Here is a 27470-nt window from a genome sequence, read left to right as displayed (position 1 = left end):
AAAATAACTGAGTACATTGAAAGTATTCAGTGACAAACAAGTACAATTAATTTAATGAAAATTCATAAAATATATTTAATTATTAATCAGAATTTCTTTTAGTATAATTGTGATACTATTATAGTTTTTATTCATATTTTGAATGTTTTTATTTTTATGTTTTCCTATTTAATTTTAGTAATTTCTTTTTTGTGTTTTTGTCATTTGTCTTTTTTATAATTATGTCTACATAGTTTTTATTTTAGCTTTAGTCGTTTTAGTACTTCAAGTCAAACTAAATGAAAATGAGAAGTGTTGTACTGTACTACTGATAACTAGCTGAAATAGAATAATTTTAAGGCTTTTTTCATATTTTCTTTTATTTCAGTTAACGTTTATTTTATTTCAAGTAACAAAACTTAAGTTAATGGCTTTGGTTTTAGTTAACGATAACAACCCTGTACCGTATGTGTCCATACAGAACAAATGATCTCAAAATAAATGTTGTATCTTAGCTTCGTTTACTTTATTAAACAGGCACTCTTCCTGTAATGGGACGATCCAGAGAGAATCTATACAAGTTCTTGCTGAACTACATACCAGATTTTATTGTGTAACCAAAATACCAAAAGATTAAAGATTGAAGATGAAGAAAAAAAGATTTTATACATAATGCAGGATTTTAATTATAAACAAGCCTGAAATACGCCAGGACTCTAATTTTGAAATGCCATTGATGCTCATTCAGAGATATGCACTCTAAAATGTGCAATATAAACACTGTCATATTGGATCAACAGTAGATCATAATAAACAGCTTAGCATAAATAATTGCACACTATTCGTTGTTTGCAAACTATTCTGAAACCATAAGCCTGTGGAAAGTGCAACATCACAAAACTGTGTTTTGACTTTGAACATACAGCGCTCACATTTATTTAACTGGTTCAGGTCACATTATCAGGCCGTATTGCACATTTTGCAAACATTATCCCATGCAAACAACATTTACACACTGTACACAGTATGCATACTACACAAATAATATTAGTATGCTATTCTGAACATTATCATTATCAATAAAAACTGACAAAACCATGCATAACTGCACCTTTCCTGCAATAAGAGCTAATTAAGCTGACAAACAGAAACACACAGATCCACATGTCTCTTCTTCTTGCTTTCAGGAGCTGATCCTCTTGCATGATTAGGACGGTATGCTCAGATGTGTAAAAAAGCGAAGTCGACTTCATTAATTAGCACTTTTCTGACAACTTCACGATCATACCGCGTGGTGTGAACACAAACAGAAGCGTTCTGCTAATGCATCTGAAGGACGCTCATGAGCTAATGATCGCAAAATGTGCATGCATTTATTCAGAGAAAGATGGTAATTGTTTGCCATGTGTAAAAGAACACAAAGCCTCTTTTACACCGTTAATATGCCTCAAAAGCAGACGATACACCTGTTTCAATGCAGATGCGTGGGCATGAAATGCTGGTGCAATACGGCATAAGAGGAATAGTCTGTTGTTTTAATTGAGTCAGAGACGGCTGTGATTAATGGGCCTCTGTCGGAGTTTCTGAGTTTCAGCACAACAGCACAGAGAGAGAGAGAGAGAGAGAGAGAGAGAGAGAGAGAGAGAGAGAGAGAGAGAGAGAGAGAGAGAGAGAGATGCACAAAAGCATCTTAGTCAGCACTCATAGAGTATCTACACTTGACCTGCTGAGGGCAACGGCACTACCCGTGAGCATGAACAGGTGTGGTGTTAGTGTGGTTTCATAATAATGAGCTTTGATTTCTATGTAATATAATAAATGTGGACTTTAATAGTGACAAAAAGGTGCATGACCTTTTTGAGGAATTTTCAAGGACAATATAGTACTAGTGATACTTTGCATCAGGGTTATTATCACTATATATCTCTATACGTACTTATGCACTCATCCGTGTAGTGTACACATTTTATTAGGTTATTTTGTCATTCAACATCAGAGTCTGATGCCTTTCTGAACATTTTCTATGTTACACTTATTTTTATAGGTTTTGTAAACTGTATGTGTGTACATATTATTTTTGGCTACATATCTTGAAAAAATATTTTTTTTATCTCAAAAAGTTTTTTAAATAAAAGGTCATACATAAATATATAAATACATAAATAATATTGTTACCTCAAAATAAAACATTAAATATTTTTTTAGTACTAAAATAACTAAAACCGAAATATAAATTAATAAAAACTATAGACATTAAAAAAGAATAATAAAAAACACACAACAAAATAAAGGTTATAAATAAATAAACATTTTCGTTAACTCAAAATAAAATATTTTTTTTTTATTTCTTTTACTTCAACTTGAAGTACTAAAATTACTGTTTTTTTGTTACTGTGCCTTTAAGACTCCTATATAAACGTCCTCATCACTTATTAGTATGAGATATGAGACTTATTATGAGATATGAGACTTATTCTGCACTTATTAAGTGTAATTCTTCAGGCTGCAAACTATAAACATGTCAACAGGTAAAAATTTTAGGCTGGACCGCTGAAAACTTACAAAACTTAACTTTAAAATTTAGAAAGAATTTTATTTATTTATTTTTTATTCACAGCAATCCTAAAACAATCAGTAACTTCAGGGTGATGAAAATATTTCATATACACTCAAATAATAAAACCGCAATAATGATATTATTAGAAAATAATACCATTATAAAACATCCATAAATATACTTTTGATAAGGATTGGGGACGTACTGTATCTAAAACAGCAGCTATGATGTGAAATAAAATGGAAAACGTAACATTGGTTTTTGACCATTAATAAATCCATAATAACTGTCACCAACGCAACTAACCCATGCTATATTATAAGGACTAGACTCCAACTCATAACTAAGTATACATCTTGCAATTCTGCCTTTTTTCTCAAAACTAAGAATTGCAACATGTAAACTTGCAAATGCAAGTTGCAATCGGCCTCAGCGATCTAATATCGTTTTGTGTTGCATTTTGAATTGCATTTGGACACATTTCGTAATGCACATCATGAAATCCAGCAAGTGCAATGCTTTTATCATTATACATAATGACCTTTTCATACATAAAGCGTCTCATCTGCAATGCATTGGGTTTAGGTTTGTCTGTCATCTCTTGAAATCATTTGTCTTGTGAGGTAGATCTTGGACGATCAGGTTTCTGTATATATTTACTGCACGCAGGTCTTCTCCTGTTTATTTTGTTAAAGGTTCATTTCCTCCGCAGCTTCCAGAAAGAGGAAGACGACATTATCACAGCACACAGACAGACTGAAAAGAACAGACTTGGGGTCAGTTGCATAAACACAGTCAATATGTTATGACTGTGTCTTAAGAACTATAGTTCTTTTCGGATTCAAATTAGACCAATGTTTTTTTATGCATGACATAAGTTTTAAAAAAATGAGATAACTAACTTGTCAGACTAGTCTTAAGCAGTTAAACCAACCGGCTGCTGTCCTGAACTACTCGACTAGTCAGGCTTGTGTTCGTATGGAAGCTTATTTCCGCCACGGGATTAAAACATACATTTTAACTCTTTTTCCTCATAATTCTAAGTTTACATCTCCCAAAGTAATAAAAAATTGCCAGATTCACATTAATTTCGGATAAGACTGAACACTCTTCAATCTCCACTCATTGGACACTGTCGCAAAACGTGCAAGACGCAATACAATAACCAGGGGTGCACATCACTTTTTCAGTGAGTTACTCAGGTGAGTACCAGGAGATGGTGTTTGGTACTCACCCCATATGTAGCGTGGTCTTAATAAGTGCAGTCCTCCTCAGTGTAGAAGCTGTCAATCACAGCGGTCAATCATGACATCACATTCCCGTTTTTTTATAGCATCAAATAACTAACTAAAGACCGAACCTATTTTAAAAAACGAACACTTAAATTTACATCAGCGTGAAAAAAACTACCTAAAATGACAGAAAACATCTTTGGAAAAAATGTATTTAAAGTGTAATTTGATTGTTTAGTTCATTAGACTTCATGGTGAGGATTTTGAACAACTCACTGTAGATGTGTCAGCCGGTAATTTGTCAGTCAAAAATAGTCGATCTCCGAATGCAACTTAACAGGGAGGAGAGTAAAGATGGAAAGCTCCTAAAGCTTAGTTCCATATAAATTCACGGATAATTTGTTGTTTTGTCGTAAGTGAAAAACAATATTGACCTATATTGAATATTGAGGAAAAAGGATCCTCATGTAAGAAACAATACTAAAATTCAGAGTCAGTTCAGTTCGCATTCGGAGATCGACTATTTTTGACTGACAAAATGTGGGTGTTACTGTTCCGGCGGACACAGCTACAGGGAGTTGTTCACTATCTTTCTTTTTAGAAAACTCAGTGTACACAAACAATGCTCGAGTTCATGTGTAGAGCCCCTGGTGATACTTCCAGCAAAGTTTCATGTTGTGTCGAGCCTTCTTAGTGTTTTAAAAATAGCGATTTTTGATGCTATCATATACGTGCCCTTAGCTCTCCCATTCAAAGGGCAATTTGACCGAAAACAAAAATACGGTCAAACTTAAAAGTGGCGTTTCCATTCTAATTATGCTTTTAAATGAAAGTTTGCCTCGGGTAGATTAACAAAAAGACCCTAGGTTGCATTTTGGCGACAGTTACCCATTTATGTCGAGCATGCGTACCTGCGTACCAGTTATGTGCACCCCTGACAATAACAATACAAGACGCAATAGCAATTACAATAACCTTACAAAAAAGTACTGTGGTAGAGTGATGGTAATAAAATGGTACTTTGATATTACATTTTTTTTATTTAAATTAAATTCCAGGATGCATGTCCAAAAATACATTGCAAGTCTGCAAATGTTCAAATGACCTTGGTACTACCAATGCCTAATATGTCCAAAAAACAAATCATATTTCTCAAATAGAAGTTTTATTTGAATCTTTTTCTGCTCCATTTAGGAATTATTTTCTGAAAGTGAGATGATGACAACAGCTCTTTGTTTTTGCACAAGCTGGGACAAAGACTCATGTTTAAAAATACCATTTAATATGTGGAAATATATTCCTAATTACGCAAGTATACCAACCCAACCGCAAACTACAACCCCGACGTGACAAGTGACGCACGCAAACCCTTTTTCTTATGCCCAAAACAGTGATTTGATGGCAGGTATGTGGCAAATATGTGTGTCAGCATGTTATTACCCCGGTTGGAAGACAAGCTAATAAGACCCTATCAGGAGCAGCCCGTTCATGTCAAAGATCTTTTGTGTTCTGTATCATATTCACCCGCTTTGCATATTTAGCATCAACGCTCAGCCTATCATTAGCTCACAGTCTCTCTCATCCCAGCACAAAGACACAGACCAGCCGAGCTCTTTGTTGAGCAAAATGTGTGTGTGTCAAATTAAGCAGACGAGTGTAATCCCTGTAACGGGCAGGGCGAGAGCTGGCGAGATTCCCGTTGGCTGTCAGCCTACTGTTATTGGACGTGTAGAGAACCGAATAAATGAAAGACCACCGCCCGCAATCTCCATCCTGCACAAATCCTCATGGGAGGACAGAACGCCACAGCCAAGTTGAGAAGATTTGAATGTGCATCTGGTCATTATCGCCAACTACAGTCAGACGATACCAGAACAAGACCAGTGCGTTACCAGTGGATTTACACTAGTGACGGGAGCCAGACATTTAGACAGCTTTCCATTTTTAAACCATTAAACACTGGATGAATTTCACAAAACATGTCAACAACAAGTCTAGATCATATTGCACACCTCAAAGACAAAAGACAAAAAAAAAAGAAAATTAGAATTTGCATGAAGAAATTGAAGCCTATTTTAGGATAATTAACATTGTTGAATATAAAAATAAATAAACAAACATATAAATTAATTAATAAAGTATTCATACATTATTTATTCATGGAATATCTTGTACAATGAATTTAATTTATGCTGAGTTTACATAAAAAGTTTGATTAGGATGATTTGCTTTAATCTAAAAAAAAGATTATAAAAAATTATATTTTGCATAATAAAAAAGAAGCCTCTAACGGGATCATTAACATTATTGAACAAAGCTAAATAAATAAATATATAAATTAATACAGCACATCAATATAAATTAAAATAATATGATTCATACATTATAGTAGTATTTATACAGTGAATGTAATTTATGCTACTTTTTTAATAAAAAGGATGATTTTCATTTATATAAAAAATGTATTTGATTAATTTCTCATAATGAAAATAAAGCCTCTTGCAGGATTGCATTATTGAGTATAAAGCTAAATAAATAAAGTACATACATAAATGTTTCAATATATATATAAAAAAAAAAAAAATATATATATATATATAAATAAATAAATTCTGGGGTATTCATACATTATAATAGTCTTTGTACACTAAAAATTCACAAATTGCTCCAGAAAAATAGGTTTTATTTTCTTTATAGACATTAAAATACTATGCATATATTATAAATATTTCTATCTAATTAATTTTGTTTTGAAATATGATCTGTTTTTTGTGAGATTCACCCGGCTGTGTTTAATTCAACATAATCAATAACAAAAGAGCTGTTTTCATATTATACTGGCACAATAAGGATTCAATGTTCAAAGGAACATGTTTCCTGTATTTTGGTTGAAAACACAGTTTAGAGAGACACTGTGTGAGGAATAGAGATATCCACTCTATATAAATCAATAGTGAAACCTACAAAACATGAACACGTTTTCAGCCGAAACATGTGAAGAAATGGCTCCCCCCTGTGCCAGCGAATCTTCAAGGTCTGGGTTCTCATGAACAGAGTCTATGCTTTGTGTGGTTTGTGTCGTTTACATGCAACCAATAATCTGTTTAATCGGATTGACGGCTCAATCGGACTGAAAAGCCTTCATGTAAACACCTTAATCGATCCGAACGAAATTTCGATCCGATTGAAAGTGGTGGTTTATTCCTTTACTAATCCGATCGAGAGAACGTGTAAACACTTGATCGGATTGAAAACTGAAACTGAAAGGACGTAATGATGCGCCGAACGAGCTGTCCTTCTGTTGAATAAAGTGTCTTATAAATGAGTGTCCCGTCATTCTAAACTTCTCTTTACACTGCGTCTGTGAAGTGAAGCAGGACAACGTCCCACCGGTCCTTGTTTCAGATTCTCATCTACAGACGACTGGTTTTGGGCATTTTTACAGCATTATAAATATAAGCAGCGGCACAACGGTTCATATGCTCATCGTCTCCAAATTATGACCAGAAATGGATAAATATTAAGTCTGCTGTTTAAAACAAATAAAGAACTAATGTAGAAGAATAGTTATTATGCACAAACAGCAGGAAACTGTATATACATGTTTAGCGTTCCTGCAAACACCGCATTCAGGTTCATAAATCGGAATGAATTCAGTCCAATTGAAACAAAAGTTGTGCATGTAAACATAGCCAGTGTTACTCACCGTACACATCACACATATTTTATAAATATTTCTTTCCTATTCATTTTGTTTTGAAATATGATCAGTTTTTTGTGAGATTAACCCGGCTGTGTTTAATAAAACAATCAACAACAAAAGAGCTTACATATTATACTTGCACAATATGGATTCAATGTCAATTGGAAAATGTATCCTTTAATTTGGTTGAACACACAATTTAGAGAGACACTGGCAGCAAATGTGAGAAATAAAGATATCCACTCTACATAAATCAATAGTGTAACCTACAAAACTTGCTAAGGATATTTTCAGCCGAAACATATGAAGAAATGGCTCCCCCCTGTGCCAGCGAATCTTCTAGGTCTGGGTTCTCATGAACAGAGTGTATGCTTTGAGTGGTTTGTGTCGCAGTGTTGCTCACCGTACTGGGCTGCTCTCTCCTGCAGCTCCAGTTTGATGTGGTTGTGTTGCTCCTTCATGCAGGTCAGATCGAGTCCAGTGCTCAGCGCCTGCAGTTTCTTCACCAGCCCCTCCAGACGATCCCTCTCTCCGTACACACTCCTGATTTCTGCCTTCAGTTGTTTCGCACTGCTGAAGTCATTTCCTGCAGCGAGGACAAGACACAGATGCATCGAAATGTACATCATAATAGTTGAAAAAGTTCAGAAAGCCACCAGAAAGTAATAATGATATCTATAGGCAACTTTGGCATGATGGATGGATGGAAGGACGGAACGACAGATAGATAGATAGATAGATAGATAGATAGATAGATAGATAGATAGATAGATAGATAGATAGATAGATAGATAGATAGATAGATAGATGAGTGACCATGTGTGACCATGAGTGACCATGAGTGACCATGAGTTCAGTCAGGACAGGCTGTCGTCCCGTACGGTCTAGAGTTGAGGAGCACAGTCACAGTGACCGTGAGTTCAGTCAGGACAGGCTGTCGTCCCGTACGGTCTAGAGTTGAGGAGCACAGTCACAGTGACCATGAGTTCAGTCAGGACAGGCTGTCGTCCCGTACGGTCTAGAGTTGAGGAGCACAGTCACAGTGACCATGAGTTCAGTCAGGACAGGCTGTCGTCCCGTACGGTCTAGAGTTGAGGAGCACAGTCACAGTGACCATGACTTCAGTCAGGACAGGCTGTCGTCCCGTACGGTCTAGAGTTGAGGAGCACAGTCACAGTGACCGTGAGTTCAGTCAGGACAGGCTGTCGTCCCGTACGGTCTAGAGTTGAGGAGCACAGTCACAGTGACCATGAGTTCAGTCAGGACAGGCTGTCGTCCCGTACGGTCTAGAGTTGAGGAGCACAGTCACAGTGACCATGAGTTCAGTCAGGACAGGCTGTCGTCCCGTACGGTCTAGAGTTGAGGAGCACAGTCACAGTGACCGTGAGTTCAGTCAGGACAGGCTGTCGTCCCGTACGGTATAGAGTTGAGGAGCACAGTCACAGTGACCATGAGTTCAGTCAGGACAGGCTGTCGTCCCGTACGGTCTAGAGTTGAGGAGCACAGTCACAGTGACCGTGAGTTCAGTCAGGACAGGCTGTCGTCCCGTACGGTATAGAGTTGAGGAGCACAGTCACAGTGACCGTGAGTTCAGTCAGGACAGGCTGTCGTCCCGTACGGTATAGAGTTGAGGAGCACAGTCACAGTGACCATGAGTTCAGTCAGGACAGGCTGTCGTCCCGTACGGTCTAGAGTTGAGGAGCACAGTCACAGTGACCGTGAGTTCAGTCAGGACAGGCTGTCGTCCCGTACGGTCTAGAGTTAAGGAGCACAGTCACAGTGACCGTGAGTTCAGTCAGGACAGGCTGTCGTCCCGTACGGTCTAGAGTTGAGGAGCACAGTCACAGTGACCGTGAGTTCAGTCAGGACAGGCTGTCGTCCCGTACGGTCTAGAGTTAAGGAGCACAGTCACAGTGACCGTGAGTTCAGTCAGGACAGGCTGTCGTCCCGTACGGTCTAGAGATGTGTAGCACAGTCACAGTGACCGTGAGTTCAGTCAGGACAGGCTGTCGTCCCGTACGGTCTAGAGTTGAGGAGCACAGTCACAGTGACCATGAGTTCAGTCAGGACAGGCTGTCGTCCCGTACGGACTAGAGTTGAGGAGCACAGTCACAGTGACCATGAGTTCAGTCAGGACAGGCTGTCGTCCCGTACGGTCTAGAGTTGAGGAGCACAGTCACAGTGACCATGAGTTCAGTCAGGACAGGCTGTCGTCCTGTACGGTCTAGAGTTGAGGAGCACAGTCACAGTGACCTTGAGTTCAGTCAGGACAGGCTGTCGTCCCGTACGGTCTAGAGATGTGGAGCACAGTCACAGTGACCTTGAGTTCAGTCAGGACAGGCTGTCGTCCTGTACGGTCTAGAGTTGAGGAGCACAGTCACAGTGACCTTGAGTTCAGTCAGGACAGGCTGTCGTCCCGTACGGTCTAGAGATGTGGAGCACAGTCACAGTGACCGTGAGTTCAGTCAGGACAGGCTGTCGTCCCGTACGGTCTAGAGATGTGGAGCACAGTCACAGTGACCTTGAGTTCAGTCAGGACAGGCTGTCGTCCCGTACGGTCTAGAGTTGAGGAGCACAGTCACAGTGACCGTGAGTTCAGTCAGGACAGGCTGTCGTCCCGTACGGTCTAGAGTTGAGGAGCACAGTCACAGTGACCGTGAGTTCAGTCAGGACAGGCTGTCGTCCCGAACGGTCTAGAGTTGAGGAGCACAGTCACAGTGACCGTGAGTTCAGTCAGGACAGGCTGTCGTCCCGTACGGTTTAGAGTTAAGGAGCACAGTCACAGTGACCGTGACTTCAGTCAGGACAGGCTGTCGTCCCGTACGGTCTAGAGTTAAGGAGCACAGTCACAGTGACCATGAGTTCAGTCAGGACAGGCTGTCGTCCCGAACGGTCTAGAGTTAAGGAGCACAGTCACAGTGACCGTGACTTCAGTCAGGACAGGCTGTCGTCCCGTACGGTCTAGAGTTGAGGAGCACAGTCACAGTGACCGTGAGTTCAGTCAGGACAGGCTGTCGTCCCGTACGGTCTAGAGTTGAGGAGCACAGTCACAGTGACCGTGAGTTCAGTCAGGACAGGCTGTCGTCCCGAACGGTCTAGAGTTGAGGAGCACAGTCACAGTGACCGTGAGTTCAGTCAGGACAGGCTGTCGTCCCGAACGGTCTAGAGTTAAGGAGCACAGTCACAGTGACCGTGAGTTCAGTCAGGACTAGGGTTGGGTACCGAAACTCGGTGCCAATAGGGAACCGGTTCCGACGTAAACGGTAGTAACCAGACCGAATAAGAACGACAATTTCGGTGCCTGATTTCGGTGCCTGACTTAATTAGGCACACACGCACACACACACACACGCACAGTCTCTTCTGTCTCGCACGCGCGCTCTTGCTCGCAAGGTTTGGCTGCATTTCTCGTGTAAAATTACGCGTCAGAACGCCCTCTGGGTGTGCCGATAGGCTTAATCCATATAGAATCAAGCCAATTTATTGGCTGATGGCGCGGGCGCCGCCTCGACGCACTTACGTTGTCATATTATGTTGGCGCGCGCGCTCCATCTGCTCCTCAGATTTCTTTGCCGAAAAAGGAAGCTGGTCGGCAGCGCGAGGAGCTTGGCAGCGTCTCGTTCTCTATTGAGAGAACATAGGTTACACCAGTAACCAGAGATGTTCTCTTTCATAGGTTCACTCAACGCTGCGTAGCTAAGAAGCAGTGGATTTGTATTTGTAGGCTGCTGTATCACGTGCCGCTTGAACTGACGCACTACAGCGATCTGTCACATTTTAAAGAGCCAAAACGTTATTTATTGTGTGAATCTCGTAAAAATATTGACAGAATCTGACAGCTGTGGATTTGTTCCATATCAAAAGTAACCTTGTCTGTCGGTGTCAGTGTCCTCTTTGTCCGCAATTTTTCTCTGCGTGAGAAAATGGATGTGTGGCGTGCGTGAGGGCGTGTGAAAAGGGTCAATTGCGTGAGTCTCACGAGTCACGGTCAATGCGTGAGAGTTGGCAGCTCTGCCTGCTAGTAATCTCTATTAATCTCCAGTATTATTACATTGTTTGATACAATATTGTTTTATTTGATATTATGTAAATGTGAATTTTTATTTTATATTGGTTATATTATTATTTGTATTTATATTGTTTAAAGATTTAAAGTTAATATTGTGTCCAGTTTGGCCCTGTAAATAAAAGGGTATTATTTTTTGATAAAGTGTGTGCGGTTTCGTTTTCTTAAGTACCGTTTCAAGAACCGTTTAGGCACCGGAACCGTTTAAAAAATACCGAGTAGGTACTGGTATCGGATAAAACCCAACCGATACCCAACCCTAGTCAGGACAGGCTGTCGTCCCGAACGGTCTAGAGTTGAAGAGCACAGTCACAGTGACCGTGACTTCAGTCAGGACAGGCTGTCGTCCCGTACGGTCTAGAGTTGAGGAGCACAGTCACAGTGACCATGAGTTCAGTCAGGACAGGCTGTCGTCCCGAACGGTCTAGAGTTGAGGAGCACAGTCACAGTGACCATGAGTTCAGTCAGGACAGGCTGTCGTCCCGAACGGTCTAGAGTTAAGGAGCACAGTCACAGTGACCGTGACTTCAGTCAGGACAGGCTGTCGTCCCGTACGGTCTAGAGTTGAGGAGCACAGTCACAGTGACCGTGAGTTCAGTCAGGACAGGCTGTCGTCCCGTACGGTCTAGAGTTGAGGAGCACAGTCACAGTGACCATGAGTTCAGTCAGGACAGGCTGTCGTCCCGTACGGTCTAGAGTTGAGGAGCACAGTCACAGTGACCGTGAGTTCAGTCAGGACAGGCTGTCGTCCTGTACGGTCTAGAGATGTGGAGGACACTCACAGTGACCGTGAGTTCAGTCAGGACAGGCTGTCGTCCCGTACGGTCTAGAGATGTGGAGCACAGTCACAGTGACCATGGGTTCAGTCAGGAGAGGCTGTCGTCCCGAACGGTCTAGAGTTAAGGAGCACAGTCACAGTGACCGTGACTTCAGTCAGGACAGGCTGTCGTCCCGTACGGTCTAGAGTTGAGGAGCACAGTCACAGTGACCATGAGTTCAGTCAGGACAGGCTGTCGTCCCGTAGGGTCTAGAGTTGAGGAGCACAGTCACAGTGACCGTGAGTTCAGTCAGGACAGGCTGTTGTCCCGTACGGTCTAGAGATGTGGAGGACAGTCACAGTGACCATGAGTTCAGTCAGGACAGGCTGTCGTCCCGAACGGTCTAGAGTTAAGGAGCACAGTCACAGTGACCGTGACTTCAGTCAGGACAGGAGTGAACAGAGACTGTACCTGAGATGGCGGAGAGCTTCGCCTCATGCAGGACCAGCAGCTGCGCTTCACTCTCGCTGACCTTACGCCGCAGACGACCCGACAACCTCTGACCCATCACCACCTGAACCAAGAAGAACAGGAGTTATTACACACCTGGAGGACAAGAGCAGTCAAGAAAAGTTATAAATAACGCTAACACTTTACAATAAGGTTCTTTAGCTAACATTAGTTAGCATGAACTAATAATGAACTGCACTTATACAGCATTTATTAATCTTTGTTAATCTTAATTTCAACCTAAATAAAATTTGATAAAGGCCACATAAACTTTTTTAGGAGAATGTCTTGCATAAAATAAAATAAAAATCTAAAATACAATATACAATTTGTTCCGTATAAAGTTTATTTGTTAAGAGAAAAAAAAAGGTTAAAATAAATAATAACATAACATTCATTTGTGCCAAATGTTTTGTTAATAAAATCTTATAAAATAAAAAAAAAAAATATGTGAGACAAATGTATGTTGTATTTTATTTGATTTAAGATACTCTACATACATTTCTGCCATTTTTTTTAGAGGATCTTAAATCAAATAAAATACAACATACATTTGTGTCACGTATTTTTTATTTTATTTTATTAGATATTCTTTTAACAAAACATTTTATGTGGCACAAATGTTTTTTATTTTATTACCGAAAAGTAATGTGTAAAGAAAATACAATAAATAAATTAGATAAAAATCTTAAATACAATACATACATTTCTGCCATTTTTTTTTAATTGTATTTAAGATTTTTATTTAATTATTTATTGCATTTTCTTTACACATTACTTTTCGGTAATAAAATAAAAAACATTTGTGCCACATAAAATGTTTTGTTAAAAAAATATCTAATAAAATAAAATAAAAAATACGTGACACAAATGTATGTTGTATTTTTTTTTTACTTTGTTATTTTATTTTATTTAAGATATTCTCTTAAAAAGTGTATGTGGCACAGATTTATGTTGTATGTAGGATTTTTTATTTTATTTATCTTTTCATTTATGTTTTATTTTATTTTATTTAAATACTCTTTACAAATATGGCACATTGTATATAATTTGCTTTATTTTATTTATTGTATTTTTTATTTTATTTTATTTTACTTTTTGTTAAGCGACAAAAAAATATATAAATAAAATAAAATAAAATAAAATAAAAAATAAAATGCTACAGAACATTCCGGAAGTCTGTAATGATGGACCAGATGCCACAGTAGAGACACAACGGACCTCCCGATGTGAGAGTGGTTGTGAGACGCAGCCAGACGTGCCGAAGCTGAGCATCAGATAATGGCAGACCAGAGGGCAAAGTCACACTGTGCCATTTTACGGGCAGCTCAGATCCACCCGCGGTGCCAACACACACTCTCTGAGCCCGAGGCTCACACTGCAGCCACACCAATCCCACTGACACCAGCTCACACACACACACACACACACACTGAGAGCTAAATGACAATTTCCCATGCTGCTCACAGGAGGAAAGCAGCTCATTTTGTCTCAGATTGTGGTGGAAGAGCTGACACAAGTTAACTAACCAAACTCTCACACACATCACAATTAATTGCAACAGGAACTGACACCAGTACCATACTTTCCAAAATATTAGTCATAGTTTTTAATCACCTGAAACATGCTGCGACTTGTATAATGCAATTAAAAGTGCACACATTTGTATTAGTCCCGAATGAGAGTTTAGTTGTATACCGTATTTCACTTTAAACAGGATTGCCGTTTATAAAAAAAATGTTGTTTACAATGAATGCCTTAATAATTTATGTTTGTTTTATACTTTTTCCATTCCTGTTCTGTTCTAAAACCATTACATTTAAAGGATTGATTGTGGAATGAGGGGAACTAAAATGCATGTTTCTAGAGTTCATAATGCTTGTAAACATTTCGTTTTATTTACTGGTATTTTACATTATTTATGAATATGTAATAATAAAATATGACTTATTCACTAATGCAATTTTCTCTCAACAGTTGATGCATCTTATAGGCCGGATAATACAGTATATGGTGCAAAAAAGTAGTATAATGGAGTACAAATGATGCAATGATTAATGTTTTTACATTGTACTATGCTACATTGTTGTCATATGATTATTGGCATATGATAGAAGGCATATGATGCCTTCATATATTGCTTGTCCAGTTATCAGAATGGTTATTTATTTTGCATAAAAAAAATTATGGACAATATAATCAAATATTGAGTCACTTAATAATGGCTGAGATAATTTACTGTTCTTTCATCTCACTGGAAATGAAAGGTGAAGTCGAGTGCATTGCATTGTGAGAAACAGTAAATAATCTAAATGTAATGAGGTTTATGCTTTAAAAAGTGCAAAAATCTAGCATTCGTGCATTTTCAGGTTGTGAATGAATCATCTCACACAAATTGCACACAATATCTGTAATATTTCATGCAACTAACAGGACTGTTCTTTATGACCTATAATTATGTGACAATAACACTTATTAAATATAGTGTTGACTGGTTCGATTAATATGCGATTAAGATGTGGACTTACTTTAGCCGTTGCCTCTTTGATGGACAAACTCAGTGTTCGCTCCTGCTCCTGAAGTCTGAAAGGTAAATAAACCATGTCAGTAATACTGAAAATAATGAGATATGAACAATAAAGTCATACATTTTACCATAATAAATCATGCCAATAGTAATACTGGTGCTTGATTTATCAACACCACTAAAAAATACAAGCAAGCCATATTGTTTAACAGGTTGTGAATTGTTTAAATAAAGCACTATATACTGTGATTAAACAAATGCATAAAGTGCCTCCTGCTGGTTATACAGATCCCTCTTTAGATTAATAAGTGGATATGATTTCAGTAACATCTCAGACTGAGAAAAGGTCTAAAATGTCAGCTTTTTCTCATCAGGAGCCTTGAGAGGTTGTTCTTAAACATTACGCACAGGTTTTGGACAGAAACCACACGAGGATCTATAAAGCCTGAAAGCAATAAAAATTCATAACCATGCTGAAAAGTGCGTCTCATTTCGAGAAGGCACAGGTAAAAATACAATAAAAGAGAGATGTAGGGAGAGAGGATTGCACTGAAGAGTCCATGTGGACTCAGCTGCTTCTCCTCAAAATCGGGCCTCACTGCAGGAGAAAATAAATCAATCTCTCAGCGGGGTTTGTTCAGCTCAGCTCAATGTTATGACCTCAATCTGCACCGTACCTCCGATAAATCTACATATCCATCAAAATCAATCTGTGAGAGACCAAACAGAGTCATGCAATCTAGTGTTCGATATTTCTCTGCTCAGAGGCAGACGTTTTGATGCTCTTTGTTTTTTCACCAGAAAGTCTCCCTGAAACTCCTCCAAAAACTGAACCCACTGATTCAACTGAAGCACGTCGATCTCCAAGTGTCAAAACTGATCGCCACATCTAATGTTGTGACGGGATTGTACACATTCATTTGCTTTAAAATATCAGCTTTCGTTTCTGCCCTGACCTGATGGACAGAAATTATTCAAAAAGTTACTGAGAGAGGTCAATAAGAAGAGAGATTTCAATATTAATACAAACTGATGGCATCACAAAGGTATCAGATTATGTACTCGAACTTCCACTTATAATTATAATTAATTATATTAATAATAATAGTAAATCATAAATCAATGGTAAATCATAAATAATCATCATAATAACAATAATAAATCATAATTACATTTTTAATATATTAAACATGTTATAATATATTTTAATACATTATCTTAAATAAATCTAATTATTATCTATAATAATAACAATAATAATCGTAGTAGTAAATCATAGCAAATAATTATTGTTATTATTATTACATTTATTAAAATATTACAATATATTTTAATAAATTATATTAAATAAATACAATTATCAATAATAATAGTAAATCAATTGTAAATCATAATAGATGATTATTAGTGATATTACTATCATCATCATCAATAATAAAAATAATCACCAATCAATTAAATCACTATAATAATAATAATCAATATGATTTTTGTTGTTATTATCAATAACACCAAGAGTAATACGTTTTATTATTGAAATTATTATTATTTCTGTTATTATTGCTTTGTTATTATTAAAAATAATAACAATATTAATAAAATAAATTATTATTATTATTATAGTTATTTTCTAAACCTGTATGATTTGCTGAAAATCATCACTCCCCTGTAGCTTGCAAACCTCATTTACATTTGCACTTCTTCAAACATGGTGGCTTCAAATGAATTGTGGTGTTATCCGTCAGCGACGTGACAGGTTTGATAGTGTGTAAATGTTCAGCCCATAATGACTCCAGACTCCAGTAAGTGAACGTTATGCTCAACTTCCAGAAGTTTAATACATTTTAATACAAGTTTAATACATGATGCATGAAAATACATGAATACATGAAATTTAATACATGATGATTAACTAACTATATTCTTCTATGTACATTTCTGAAATGCACTTTCTGTAAAGCTGCTTTGAAACAATATGTATTGTGAAAAGCGCTATACAAATAAATTTGAATTGAATTGAATTGAAGTGCGAGTAAATAAACTAATTCCTAAAAGAGGGTTTCATGCAGACACATTACATGTAAATATGTGTTCCTTGTGGAAGAAAGTGTATCTTTAAGATGTGTGTGACCATCATATAACAGTAAAAGAGCACACACAAACCTTATTCTGTGGATTTGTATTGGAAAGGTAAAGAGTGTTGGTACGTGTCAGGAGGGCCTCCACTCAAGGATACAATATGAAGAACAAGTCTAAAAATGTTCCACATATGGTTGAAAATACCATCATTGGCCTAGAAAGATAACATACTGGGAGTCAAGACTATAAAGGAGGAAGGATCTCTGTCACACTCTGTGACTGTAAGACTGCTGAACTTTTCTTGCAAGAAAATAAACCTCATCAAAGACAATTGCTATATGTTTGTCTCTTATTCAGTGATATCATTTTTTTTTTGTCATCCACTTTTTACACATTTGGCAGGTCCCAGGGTTCCTAAACCTTGGTTAACGTCAAATTCAAGGACCTTTCAAGGACTTTCCAGGTCCAATACCCTAAGATTCAAAGACTTTCCGGATCCAATACCCTCAAATTCAAGGACTTTCCAGGTCCAATACCCTCAAATTCAAGGACTTTCCAGGTCCAATACCCTCAAATTCAAGGACTTTCCAGGTCCAATACCCTCAAATTCAAGGACTTTCCAGGTCCAATACCCTCAAATTCAAGGACTTTCCAGGTCCAATACCCTCAAATTCAAGGACTTTCCAGGTCCAATACCCTCAAATTCAAGGACTTTCTAGGTCCAATACCCCCAAATTCAAGGACTTTCCAGGTCCAATACCCCCAAATTCAAGGACTTTCCAGGTCCAATACCCTCAAATTCAAGGACTTTCCAGGTCCAATACTCTCAAATTCAAGGACTTTCCAGGTCCAATACCCTCAAATTCAAGGACTTTCCAGGTCCAATACCCTCAAATTCAAGGACCTTCCAGGTCCAATACCCTCAAATTCAAGGACTTTCCAGGTCCAATACCCTCAAATTCAAGGACTTTCCAGGTCCAATACCCTCAAATTCAAGGACTTTCCAGGACCAATACCCTCAAATTCAAGGACTTTCCAGGTCCAATACCCTCAAATTCAAGGACTTTCCAGGTCCAATACCCTCAAATTCAAGGACTTTCCAGGTCCAATACCCCCAAATTCAAGGACTTTGCAGGTCCAATACCCCCAAATTCAAGGACTTTCCAGGTCCAATACCCCCAAATTCAAGGACTTTCCAGGTCCAATACCCCCAAATTCAAGGACTTTCCAGGTCCAATACCCCCAAATTCAAGGACTTTCCAGGTCCAATACCCCCAAATTCAAGGACTTTGCAGGTCCAATACCCCCAAATTCAAGGACTTTCCAGGTCCAATACCCTCAAATTCAAGGACTTTTCAGGTCCAATACCCTTAAATTCAAGAACTTTCCAGGTCCAATACCCTCAAATTCAAGGACTTTGCAGGTCCAATACCCTCAAATTCAAGGACTTTCCAGGTCCAATACCCTCAAATTCAAGGACTTTCCAGGTCCAATACCCCCAAATTCAAGGACTTTTCAGGTCCAATACTCTCAAATTCAAGAACTTTCCAGGATCAATACACTCAAATTCAAGGACTTTCCAGGTCCAATAACCTCAAATTCAAGGACTTTCCAGGACCAATACCCCCAAATTCAAGGACTTTCCAGGTCCAATACCCCCAAATTCAAGAACTTTCCAGGTCCAATACCCCCAAATTCAAGGACTTTTCAGGTCCAATACCCCCAAATTCAAGAACTTTCCAGGTCCAATACCCTCAAATTCAAGAACTTTCCAGGTCCAATACCCCCAAATTCAAGGACTTTCCAGGTTCAATATGCCCAAATTCAAGGACTTTCCAGGTCCAATACACCCAAATTCAAGGACTTTTCAGGTCCAATACTCTCAAATTCAAGAACTTTCCAGGATCAATACACTCAAATTCAAGGACTTTCCAGGTCCAATACCCTCAAATTCAAGGACTTTCCAGGACCAATACCCTCAAATTCAAGGACTTTCCAGGTCCAATACCCTCAAATTCAAGGACTTTCCAGGTCCAATACCCTCAAATTCAAGGACTTTCCAGGTCCAATACCCCCAAATTCAAGGACTTTGCAGGTCCAATACCCCCAAATTCAAGGACTTTCCAGGTCCAATACCCCCAAATTCAAGGACTTTCCAGGTCCAATACCCCCAAATTCAAGGACTTTCCAGGTCCAATACCCTCAAATTCAAGGACTTTCCAGGTCCAATACCCCCAAATTCAAGGACTTTCCAGGTCCAATACCCCCAAATTCAAGGACTTTCCAGGTCCAATACCCTCAAATTCAAGAACTTTCCAGGTCCAATACCCTCAAATTCAAGGACTTTCCAGGTCCAATACCCCCAAATTCAAGGACTTTCCAGGTCCAATACCCTCAAATTCAAGGACTTTCCAGGTCCAATACCCTCAAATTCAAAAACTTAATGTGGGGACACATTTGTTGTGTATAACAACAAACGTTCAGGTACCATCGTAGTAGTTTTATGCAGGCATGAACGGCAACGTACAACACAAAGTCCCTCACGTGGGAAACACAATGCGTAAATGCACCTAACTACGGTAAATCAAGCAAGCTAGTGTGCAAAGGCCACGAAGTGTTGGCGAAATAACACATTAGCGGACCGGAGGAAATATGGATTTTTTTCCAGAAAACTTCTTGCACAAAATAAAGGCATGCAATTTCAATGACCTGTATCTATGCATGTTTATTTTCCAAAACTTTACAGGGCCTTGATATTTTTTTTTTCAGATTTCCAATCCTAAGGATTTCAAGGACCCGTGGGAACGCTTCCCCTCACCTGATGACCGCTGCTGGTGGAGACAGGCTGATCTGTGGCCGATGTTCAGAGGCGATCACGTCCTCCAGCGCTCGAGCCATCAGTCGCAGCTGAGCCGGATCACAGGCTCTCAGGACGGGCTCCTCGAGCTCCTCCTCCACAGCTCTGCTCTCCTCCTGCAGATCCTCCAGCCTCCGCTGAAGCTCACACATCTCCTTCTGTACACACACAACACATATATAAACTTACAACCTGTCTTTGTGCTCTACTAGATTAGGTTTTCATGCTTGAATGATCATTATTTTCCCCATATTCTCCATTGTTGCAGCTCGTCTCATCCCAGTCTGTCAGTGACGCTCTGGGGTGTGTTTCCCAAAAGCAATACAGTTTCAGGAAAACAGTCGTGACTAGCTAGTTGATTTCTTTAACGATGCATCGTACTATGGTAGTGAACCAGCGAGTTACGTCGTTGTACGAGAAACACTCCACTGTTTAGTTCCTGTCTCTATGAAGCCCCTCCACACTGTGCTCTGATTGGTCGGCTGGATCAGTGTGTTGTGATTGGTCAAGCGCTTTGAGTGTGTTTGGGACATGTCTCGCTCTTACCATAACCGCCAGTTTAACACACTATAACTAACTCAACCAGGCCCCGCCCCTTTATTCTGCGTATGAATTATTTAAATGAGGAATATTGTGACGTGTTCGTCCCGGAAGAAACTCAAGACTACAATGGAGGCGTTTCAGGAGTTCAGAAACACTGACACTGATATAGAGAAGAACTCCCGCTGGAGGAAACCTTTTTCAACATTACACACTAAAAAAAGTTGAACATGAAAAAAAAAAACATTGAGCCTAGATACTTAGTCCGACTAAAAGCACAGTAAACATTCAAGCAACAAAAGCTTATTAGCATATGTACTGTAGTCCAGTATTTTGCAATACGTTAAACAGCAATACAAACTTCTTATTCAAGCAATAAGTTAATATGCATATGTTATGCTCTTAATAATCATATATCAGTGATGATCATGTATTTGTGTTCACCTGAATCCTCTGTTTTTTCTCTAACAGCTTCTCCCGTGTTTGAGGTCGGATCTGAGAGCTGCCGGATCCCTGATCGTCACTCGCTTTACCGTTTGGCCTGTTTGAAAAAATGCATTTATGATCACTCACGGCAAAACATGACTAGAAATGTCTTGTTATCGTTAACTAAAACTATTTAAAATAATGTATGGTAACTGAAATAAAGCTGAAATAAAATAAAATTGAAATATTACATGAAAAACAAACTTTAAAAAAACAAAATTAGAAATAATTAGAAATGAGAAAATGCCAACTAACTGAAATAAAATAAATAGTACTGAAATTAGTCAAACTGAATTTAAAATAAATTAAAGTTATATAGAAATATATATTTTTAAACTAATAAAAGTGACAAAACCACAACAAAATTGCTAACATGTAAACTAAAATGAAAAATACTGTAAATATAAAAATAAAACTATTTTTCAAAATAATACATTTATTATAATATATTTAAATAATATATAAATATATTATAATATATTTTAATTAATATACATTCAATTATGAATACTAATACTAAATAATTCTTTATTATAAAACTGTATTATGAAAACTGTAAATATAAAAATAAAGCTAATTGAAAATATAAATAATTACTATAATAGCGTATAAATAATCCTAAAATAACACTGAATCTGTGTCACTTCTAGTCAGTGTCTCATTGATTATAATTCAGTGTCTCTGAGCTACAGACGCCAAACTATACAAAGATAAACATATGGAAACAATACGTAACGGGAAGTGCTGTTCAGACACTGACGCCACACCTGTTTACTTTCCTGTTTAAAAGGCTTATTTCTGAAACTGAGATCATCTAACCAGCCTTCAAATACTATATAGTGAAGCATACACAACATCTAGTCAGATTAGAAATCAGAATTTAACTGTAAAGAATGGATTACATTCATGTTTGAGTGTAAATATATAGAAAATACTATGTTTAGATCTGATGGAATTAATACTTTTACTCAGCAAAGATGCATTAAATTGATCAACAGAAACAGTAAACATTTATAATGTTACAAAAGATATCTACTTCAGATAAATCTAATCATCAAAGAATCCTGAAAAAATAAAATGCATCAGTTTCCACAAAAATAAGAAGCAGCACAACTGTTTTCAACATTAATAATAATAATCAGAAATGTTTCTTGAGCATCAGATCCTCATATTAGAGTGATTTCTGAAGGATCATGTGACACTGAAGACTGGAGTAATGATGCTGAAAATTCAGCTTTGATCACAGGAATAAATGACACTTTAAAAAATGTATTACAATAGAAAACAGTGATTTTAATTTGAAATAATATTAATTTTTTTGATCAGCATTGATGAGCAGAAGAGACATTCAAAAACATTAATAAATCTTACCATTACTAATCATTTGAACAGTTATAAAGTTCTCAAAACAGATAACCTCTCGATGAATGAAGGTATAACGTGTTTTGATGTTTCCAAACCTGCAGTGTGTGTCTGTCCTGTGGATGGCGCTGTGCACCGCTGTCCTGAGACGCTCCAGAAATGCAGTGACCTCAGGGTGTCTGGACGGGAGACCGGGCTTCAGTGTCGCTCTCTCTCTCCGCAGGTCCTCTAGTTTCTTACCAAAACGCTCGGCTGAACACAAACAAACAAGACTTTCAGCAATCTTTCTTTGATGGAGTAAAGCACAAGCCAAACAAAAATGTACTCGCGTTTCTGGTCAATTTAGGTCAAACTCAATACAAAAACATTATAGAAATACTAAAATATCTTGCGTCAAAATAACTTATTCATAACAAACACAGAGGAGTATCTTAGAGTTCATATAAGTTATAAAAACGTTATTTCGGAATGTTCTCTGAACGTTTAGAATGTCCAGTTTTTAGAATGTTTTTTTTTTTAAATGTTTGTTTGTTTGGTTTTGTGAACATTAAGGAAACATTCCATTTTGTCATTTTCCAGACATTATTGGAATGTTACTTTTGAATGTTCTCTGAAAATTCTGAAACAAATAGTAACATTTAAAAAAAAAAAAAATTTAAGTACAAACCCCCCCTTAAAAATGTATAAATAATGTTAAAGTGTTACATTTTAAGAGCATTATTAAAGACCAGATGACTTTCCATTCTATTAACGTTACTCCTATTTTCCTGTCGTTTTAGAGTATAATTTTATGTTGCTTTATGTTATGTAATTTACTTTGTAAAGCACGTTGGTCAGCTTAGGCATGTTTAAATATCCTACATAAATAAATTTGACTTACTTACTATTTAATCTCAAAAACTAGCCAAATATCATAATTAAAATCGGGCTGTCAGATTTATGAATCTATTATTGATTACAACATAATCTTCCACAAAATAGAGCCCCATTCAAGCATGTAAACCCCTAATCTACAACTAAGACTCAGCAGGAAGTGTGTGTGTGTGTGTGTGTGTGTGTGTCAGTAGAAGAGAGCACAAAACAAACACAACTGACCCACTTTACACACAGATCAGGGATCAGACCAGGTCTGGGAAAAGTCAGGGTTTGTTATGTAAGTCACAAGGTTTGTCAGGCTCTAAAGATACAGAAAAGGCTTCCAGCTGACTAATGTAGGTCAATCATCTGATCAAATAGAAGTAGTTTTGCAAGATCACACACCGAAGACTAGAGGGACTCTTTTAAGTACAGTAACTAATGAAGCATAGGATACAGAAATTAAGACTAAAATAAATCCACACAAGTCATGGCACACGCACACTGGTGCTGCATGATGACTGTGCTGATGATGACCAGAAGATGGCGCGGTTTGACAATGAATTGCAGAACTTTCTCAAAGTTATGGACTATAAAGAATGCATATTGTACAGTGCTGTCTAATACGGATCAAAAATAGCATGTGAAACAGCACACATGCAAAGATAAACATTTCAAATATGATCCTACTCAGAAGAAAAATAGACATCCATGCAGTGCACAATATAAAATACTTTTCTGATTTAAACAGTTGAAAATATGCAGGAACTACAGAAACGTTCAGCAGCACTGAAGAAGACGAACTCTGTGTCATTACAAAAAAACAACAGCAAAAACAAAAAAAATCTTAGGCCTGTGGCATTTATTGATTAATAGTCTGATCATGGTTGTTTGATCTAATCGCAATTATTTAAGATAACCGCTTCAATAAATAAAATGCAGTAATAAACACTGTTATACTGTACAAAAAGATAGTAAAAGGTCTTCATAGAGGAGTCTTGTGGGTTTAATCAGACTGCAAAATATTGATAAATATAATTAAATAGATAAATATTTATTTTGTCCAGCATTAAAGTCAATCATAAGGGCCTTTTTCACTATAAACTTATTTGTATATTATGTACATAAAAAACATATAAGTAAAAAAAAAATATATATATAAGGCTTTCACTGTAAGAGACATGAACAAAACAGAATTAAGTCGTAAATCGCTATTATTTGTATGACAATTAATAAATTCTCGATCGTGACAGGCCTAAATATTCTTGCTATCAAGTGAGCAATCACAAGTTCATGTTTTTGGTCTGGTTTGAGGTCACCATTGCTGAGTTAGGACAATCAGCCGGGAGTGTTTGGGTGTGTGTGCTCACCACATTAATGTGTTTTTGTCTTCTGTCATCAGCTGTGGACTTTTGGACATACAGTAAAACTGGGCTAAATTCACAGATACGGTATGGAGTAGGATCGTCCTTTAAAATATGAAGCAATGGCTAGATAATTTTTTTTTTAAATAATTTCTTTTGATAGAGCATTAAAGGTGCAGTAAGTGATTTCTAAGAAACACTGTTAATATTTATAATCAACTCAAACAAACACAGCCCTGCCTTCATTGCTCTGCCCCAAAAATGCACAAACACACAATGCAAGAGTTGATGTCTCTTTATCATAGCAGAAGCAAAGCAAAATAAAGCTTCACGAAGACGACAAACGAACGACAAGGAAGAACAAAAAATGAACATACAGTCCTCTAGTCTAGTACAAGGCAGCAAGAGTTCGCTGTTAGTCACCAGCAGCACACACTCAAAACCAATCTTACGTATTGTTTTTCATTTTCAGCGCTTGCCTGATCATAACCCTTCTTTTCCAGTGATGTTCCTCTGACCTTTACCCTTTTGTAATGTCTCTCTCAGACATCTCTTTCTACAGCGAATCTCAAATCAAAAATCTCCCTCTTGTTCACTCTCTCTCTCCTCCCCCATCATGAATGGACACGCTCCCAACTGCTGATTGGCTCCCTCTGTCTTCTCTCCCATCATGAATGGACACGCCCCTAACTGCTGATTGGCTCCCTCTGTCTTCTCTCCCATCATGAATGGACACGCCCCTTACTGCTGATTGGCTCCCTCTGCCCCTCCCCCATCATGAATGGACACGCCCCTTACTGCTGATTGGCTCCATCTGCCCCTCCCCCATCATGAATGGACACCCCCTCTACTGATTGCCTCCCTCTGTCTTCTCTCCCATCATGAATGGACACACCCCCTACTGCTGATTGGCTACCTCTTTCTTCTCCCACATCATGAATGGACACGCCCCTTACTGCTGATTGGCTCCATCTGCCCCTCCCCCATCATGAATGGACACACCCCCAACTGCTGATTGGCTCCCTCTGTCTTCTCTCCCATCATGAATGGACACGCCCCCTACTGCTGATTGGCTCCCTCTGTCTTCTCTCCCATCATGAATGGACACGCCCCCTACTGCTGATTGGCTCCCTCTTTCGTCTCCCACATCATGAATGGACACACCCCCTACTGCTGATTGGCTCCCTCTTTCGTCTCCCACATCATGAATGGACACACCCCCTACTGCTGATTGGCTCCCTCTGTCTTCTCTCCCATCATGAATGGACACGCCCCCTACTGCTGATTGGCTCCCTCTGTCTTCTCTCCCATCATGAATGGACACGCCCCCTACACGCCCCCTACTCCTGATTGGCTCCCTCTTTCTTCTCCCACATCATGAATGGACACGCCCCATACCACTGATTGGCTCAGTCTGTTTTCACCCCCATCATGAGTGGACACACCCTCTACTACTGATTGGCTTACTCTCTATCCTCCCCCATCATGAATGGACACACTCTCTACTACTTAGTCTCTATCCTACCAATCATGAATTCTGATTGGCTCACACTGTCTCCCCCGTCATGAATGGACACGCCCCCTACTGCTGATTAGCTAGTTCGTTGTGGCGCTCTGTCCGATCCACTTACAACAGCATTTCACAGAAATCGCTTACAGAACCTTTGTTTCTTATTTTAGAATAAGAATCAATTCTGTTTTAGTATTCTTACTAAATATACACATACTATTAGCTAGAGAAACAAACTTTCATTATAATAATAATTAATCTAACAAGCACTGAGCATGTAAAGTGTCTGACCTGTGTCATAGTCGTCGTCCAAAACCGCTTTGTGCTGTAATCTCTGAAGCTTCATCATTATGGACTCGATCTAAAGAGGGAAAACATTGTAAAACATTAATAAAATGTATAGATTGTAAGTGAAGACAGTCAAGTGTCACTTACAGTAAAATAAAAATGACTATCATATTTTTATATATACAAAAATTAAAGCCTCTAAATGATCAGCATGATCAAAAACTGTTGCACTACATGCCTTGCGTCGTCTGATTTATAGTTTAGACTTTTTTAGCAAGTAAACAGCCTTTTTTTTGCAGTGTTATGAGCAATAATTGATTAAGCAAACACTTAAATATTAATCCTCCTGTAAAATGTAGACATATCATTATGGAGATATCTTTTTTTAATAACAGTATTACTTAGACATTCTCTTTTTCTTCTAGAAACAAACTTTGTTGTATTATTTTCATGTTATCACTGTGAAGCTGCTTTGATACAATCTGTATTGTAAAAAGCGCTATAAATGTGACTTGACATTTTATGTGTAACAATATTTGACTATTTATGTCCTAATTTATTACTAATTATTGCACTGTTTTTATTCTTGCATTGTCTATTCTAGTTTTTTATTGCTATTGTGCTATTTTTTGACGATGCTGCTTAGACATACACTCTAGTTTCTATTGTTTTCTTGTGTTTTGACCGGGACCTTAGTACTTACGCACGCTTGTTCCTTCATTTAAATACATGTGTATGGAATGACAATAAAAGACCCTTGTACTTTGATCTTATCCATTGTTGTGTCGTACTGATAC

The 27470-nt window shown here is 38.1% G+C and overlaps 1 protein-coding gene across 3 annotated transcripts in view; it reads right to left on the bottom strand.

Annotated features, from left to right (window-relative positions):
* The window catches only part of disc1 (DISC1 scaffold protein), an 89125-nt gene that overhangs the window by 40425 nt on the left and 21230 nt on the right, over positions 1-27470 (bottom strand). For all 3 annotated transcript variants that reach the window (XR_008803730.1, XM_056232685.1, XM_056232686.1), the window contains exons 3-9: positions 26677-26746; positions 22755-22908; positions 21253-21349; positions 20230-20426; positions 15334-15388; positions 12767-12869; positions 7875-8057 (exon numbers count right to left, since the gene is read on the bottom strand). Coding sequence is in view for 2 of the 3 variants with exons in the window: in XM_056232685.1 (XP_056088660.1) it covers positions 7875-8057; positions 12767-12869; positions 15334-15388; positions 20230-20426; positions 21253-21349; positions 22755-22908; positions 26677-26746 (859 nt within the window). In the remaining variant the exon portion in view is untranslated. The remainder of the gene's footprint in view (positions 1-7874; positions 8058-12766; positions 12870-15333; positions 15389-20229; positions 20427-21252; positions 21350-22754; positions 22909-26676; positions 26747-27470) is intronic.

Source organism: Rhinichthys klamathensis, unplaced genomic scaffold (genome assembly GCF_029890125.1).
Source record: "Rhinichthys klamathensis goyatoka isolate OS25496 unplaced genomic scaffold, OSU_Roscu_1.1 h1tg000352l_1, whole genome shotgun sequence".
NCBI lineage: Eukaryota > Metazoa > Chordata > Actinopteri > Cypriniformes > Leuciscidae > Rhinichthys > Rhinichthys klamathensis.
This window is presented reverse-complemented; position numbering and strand designations above follow the sequence as displayed.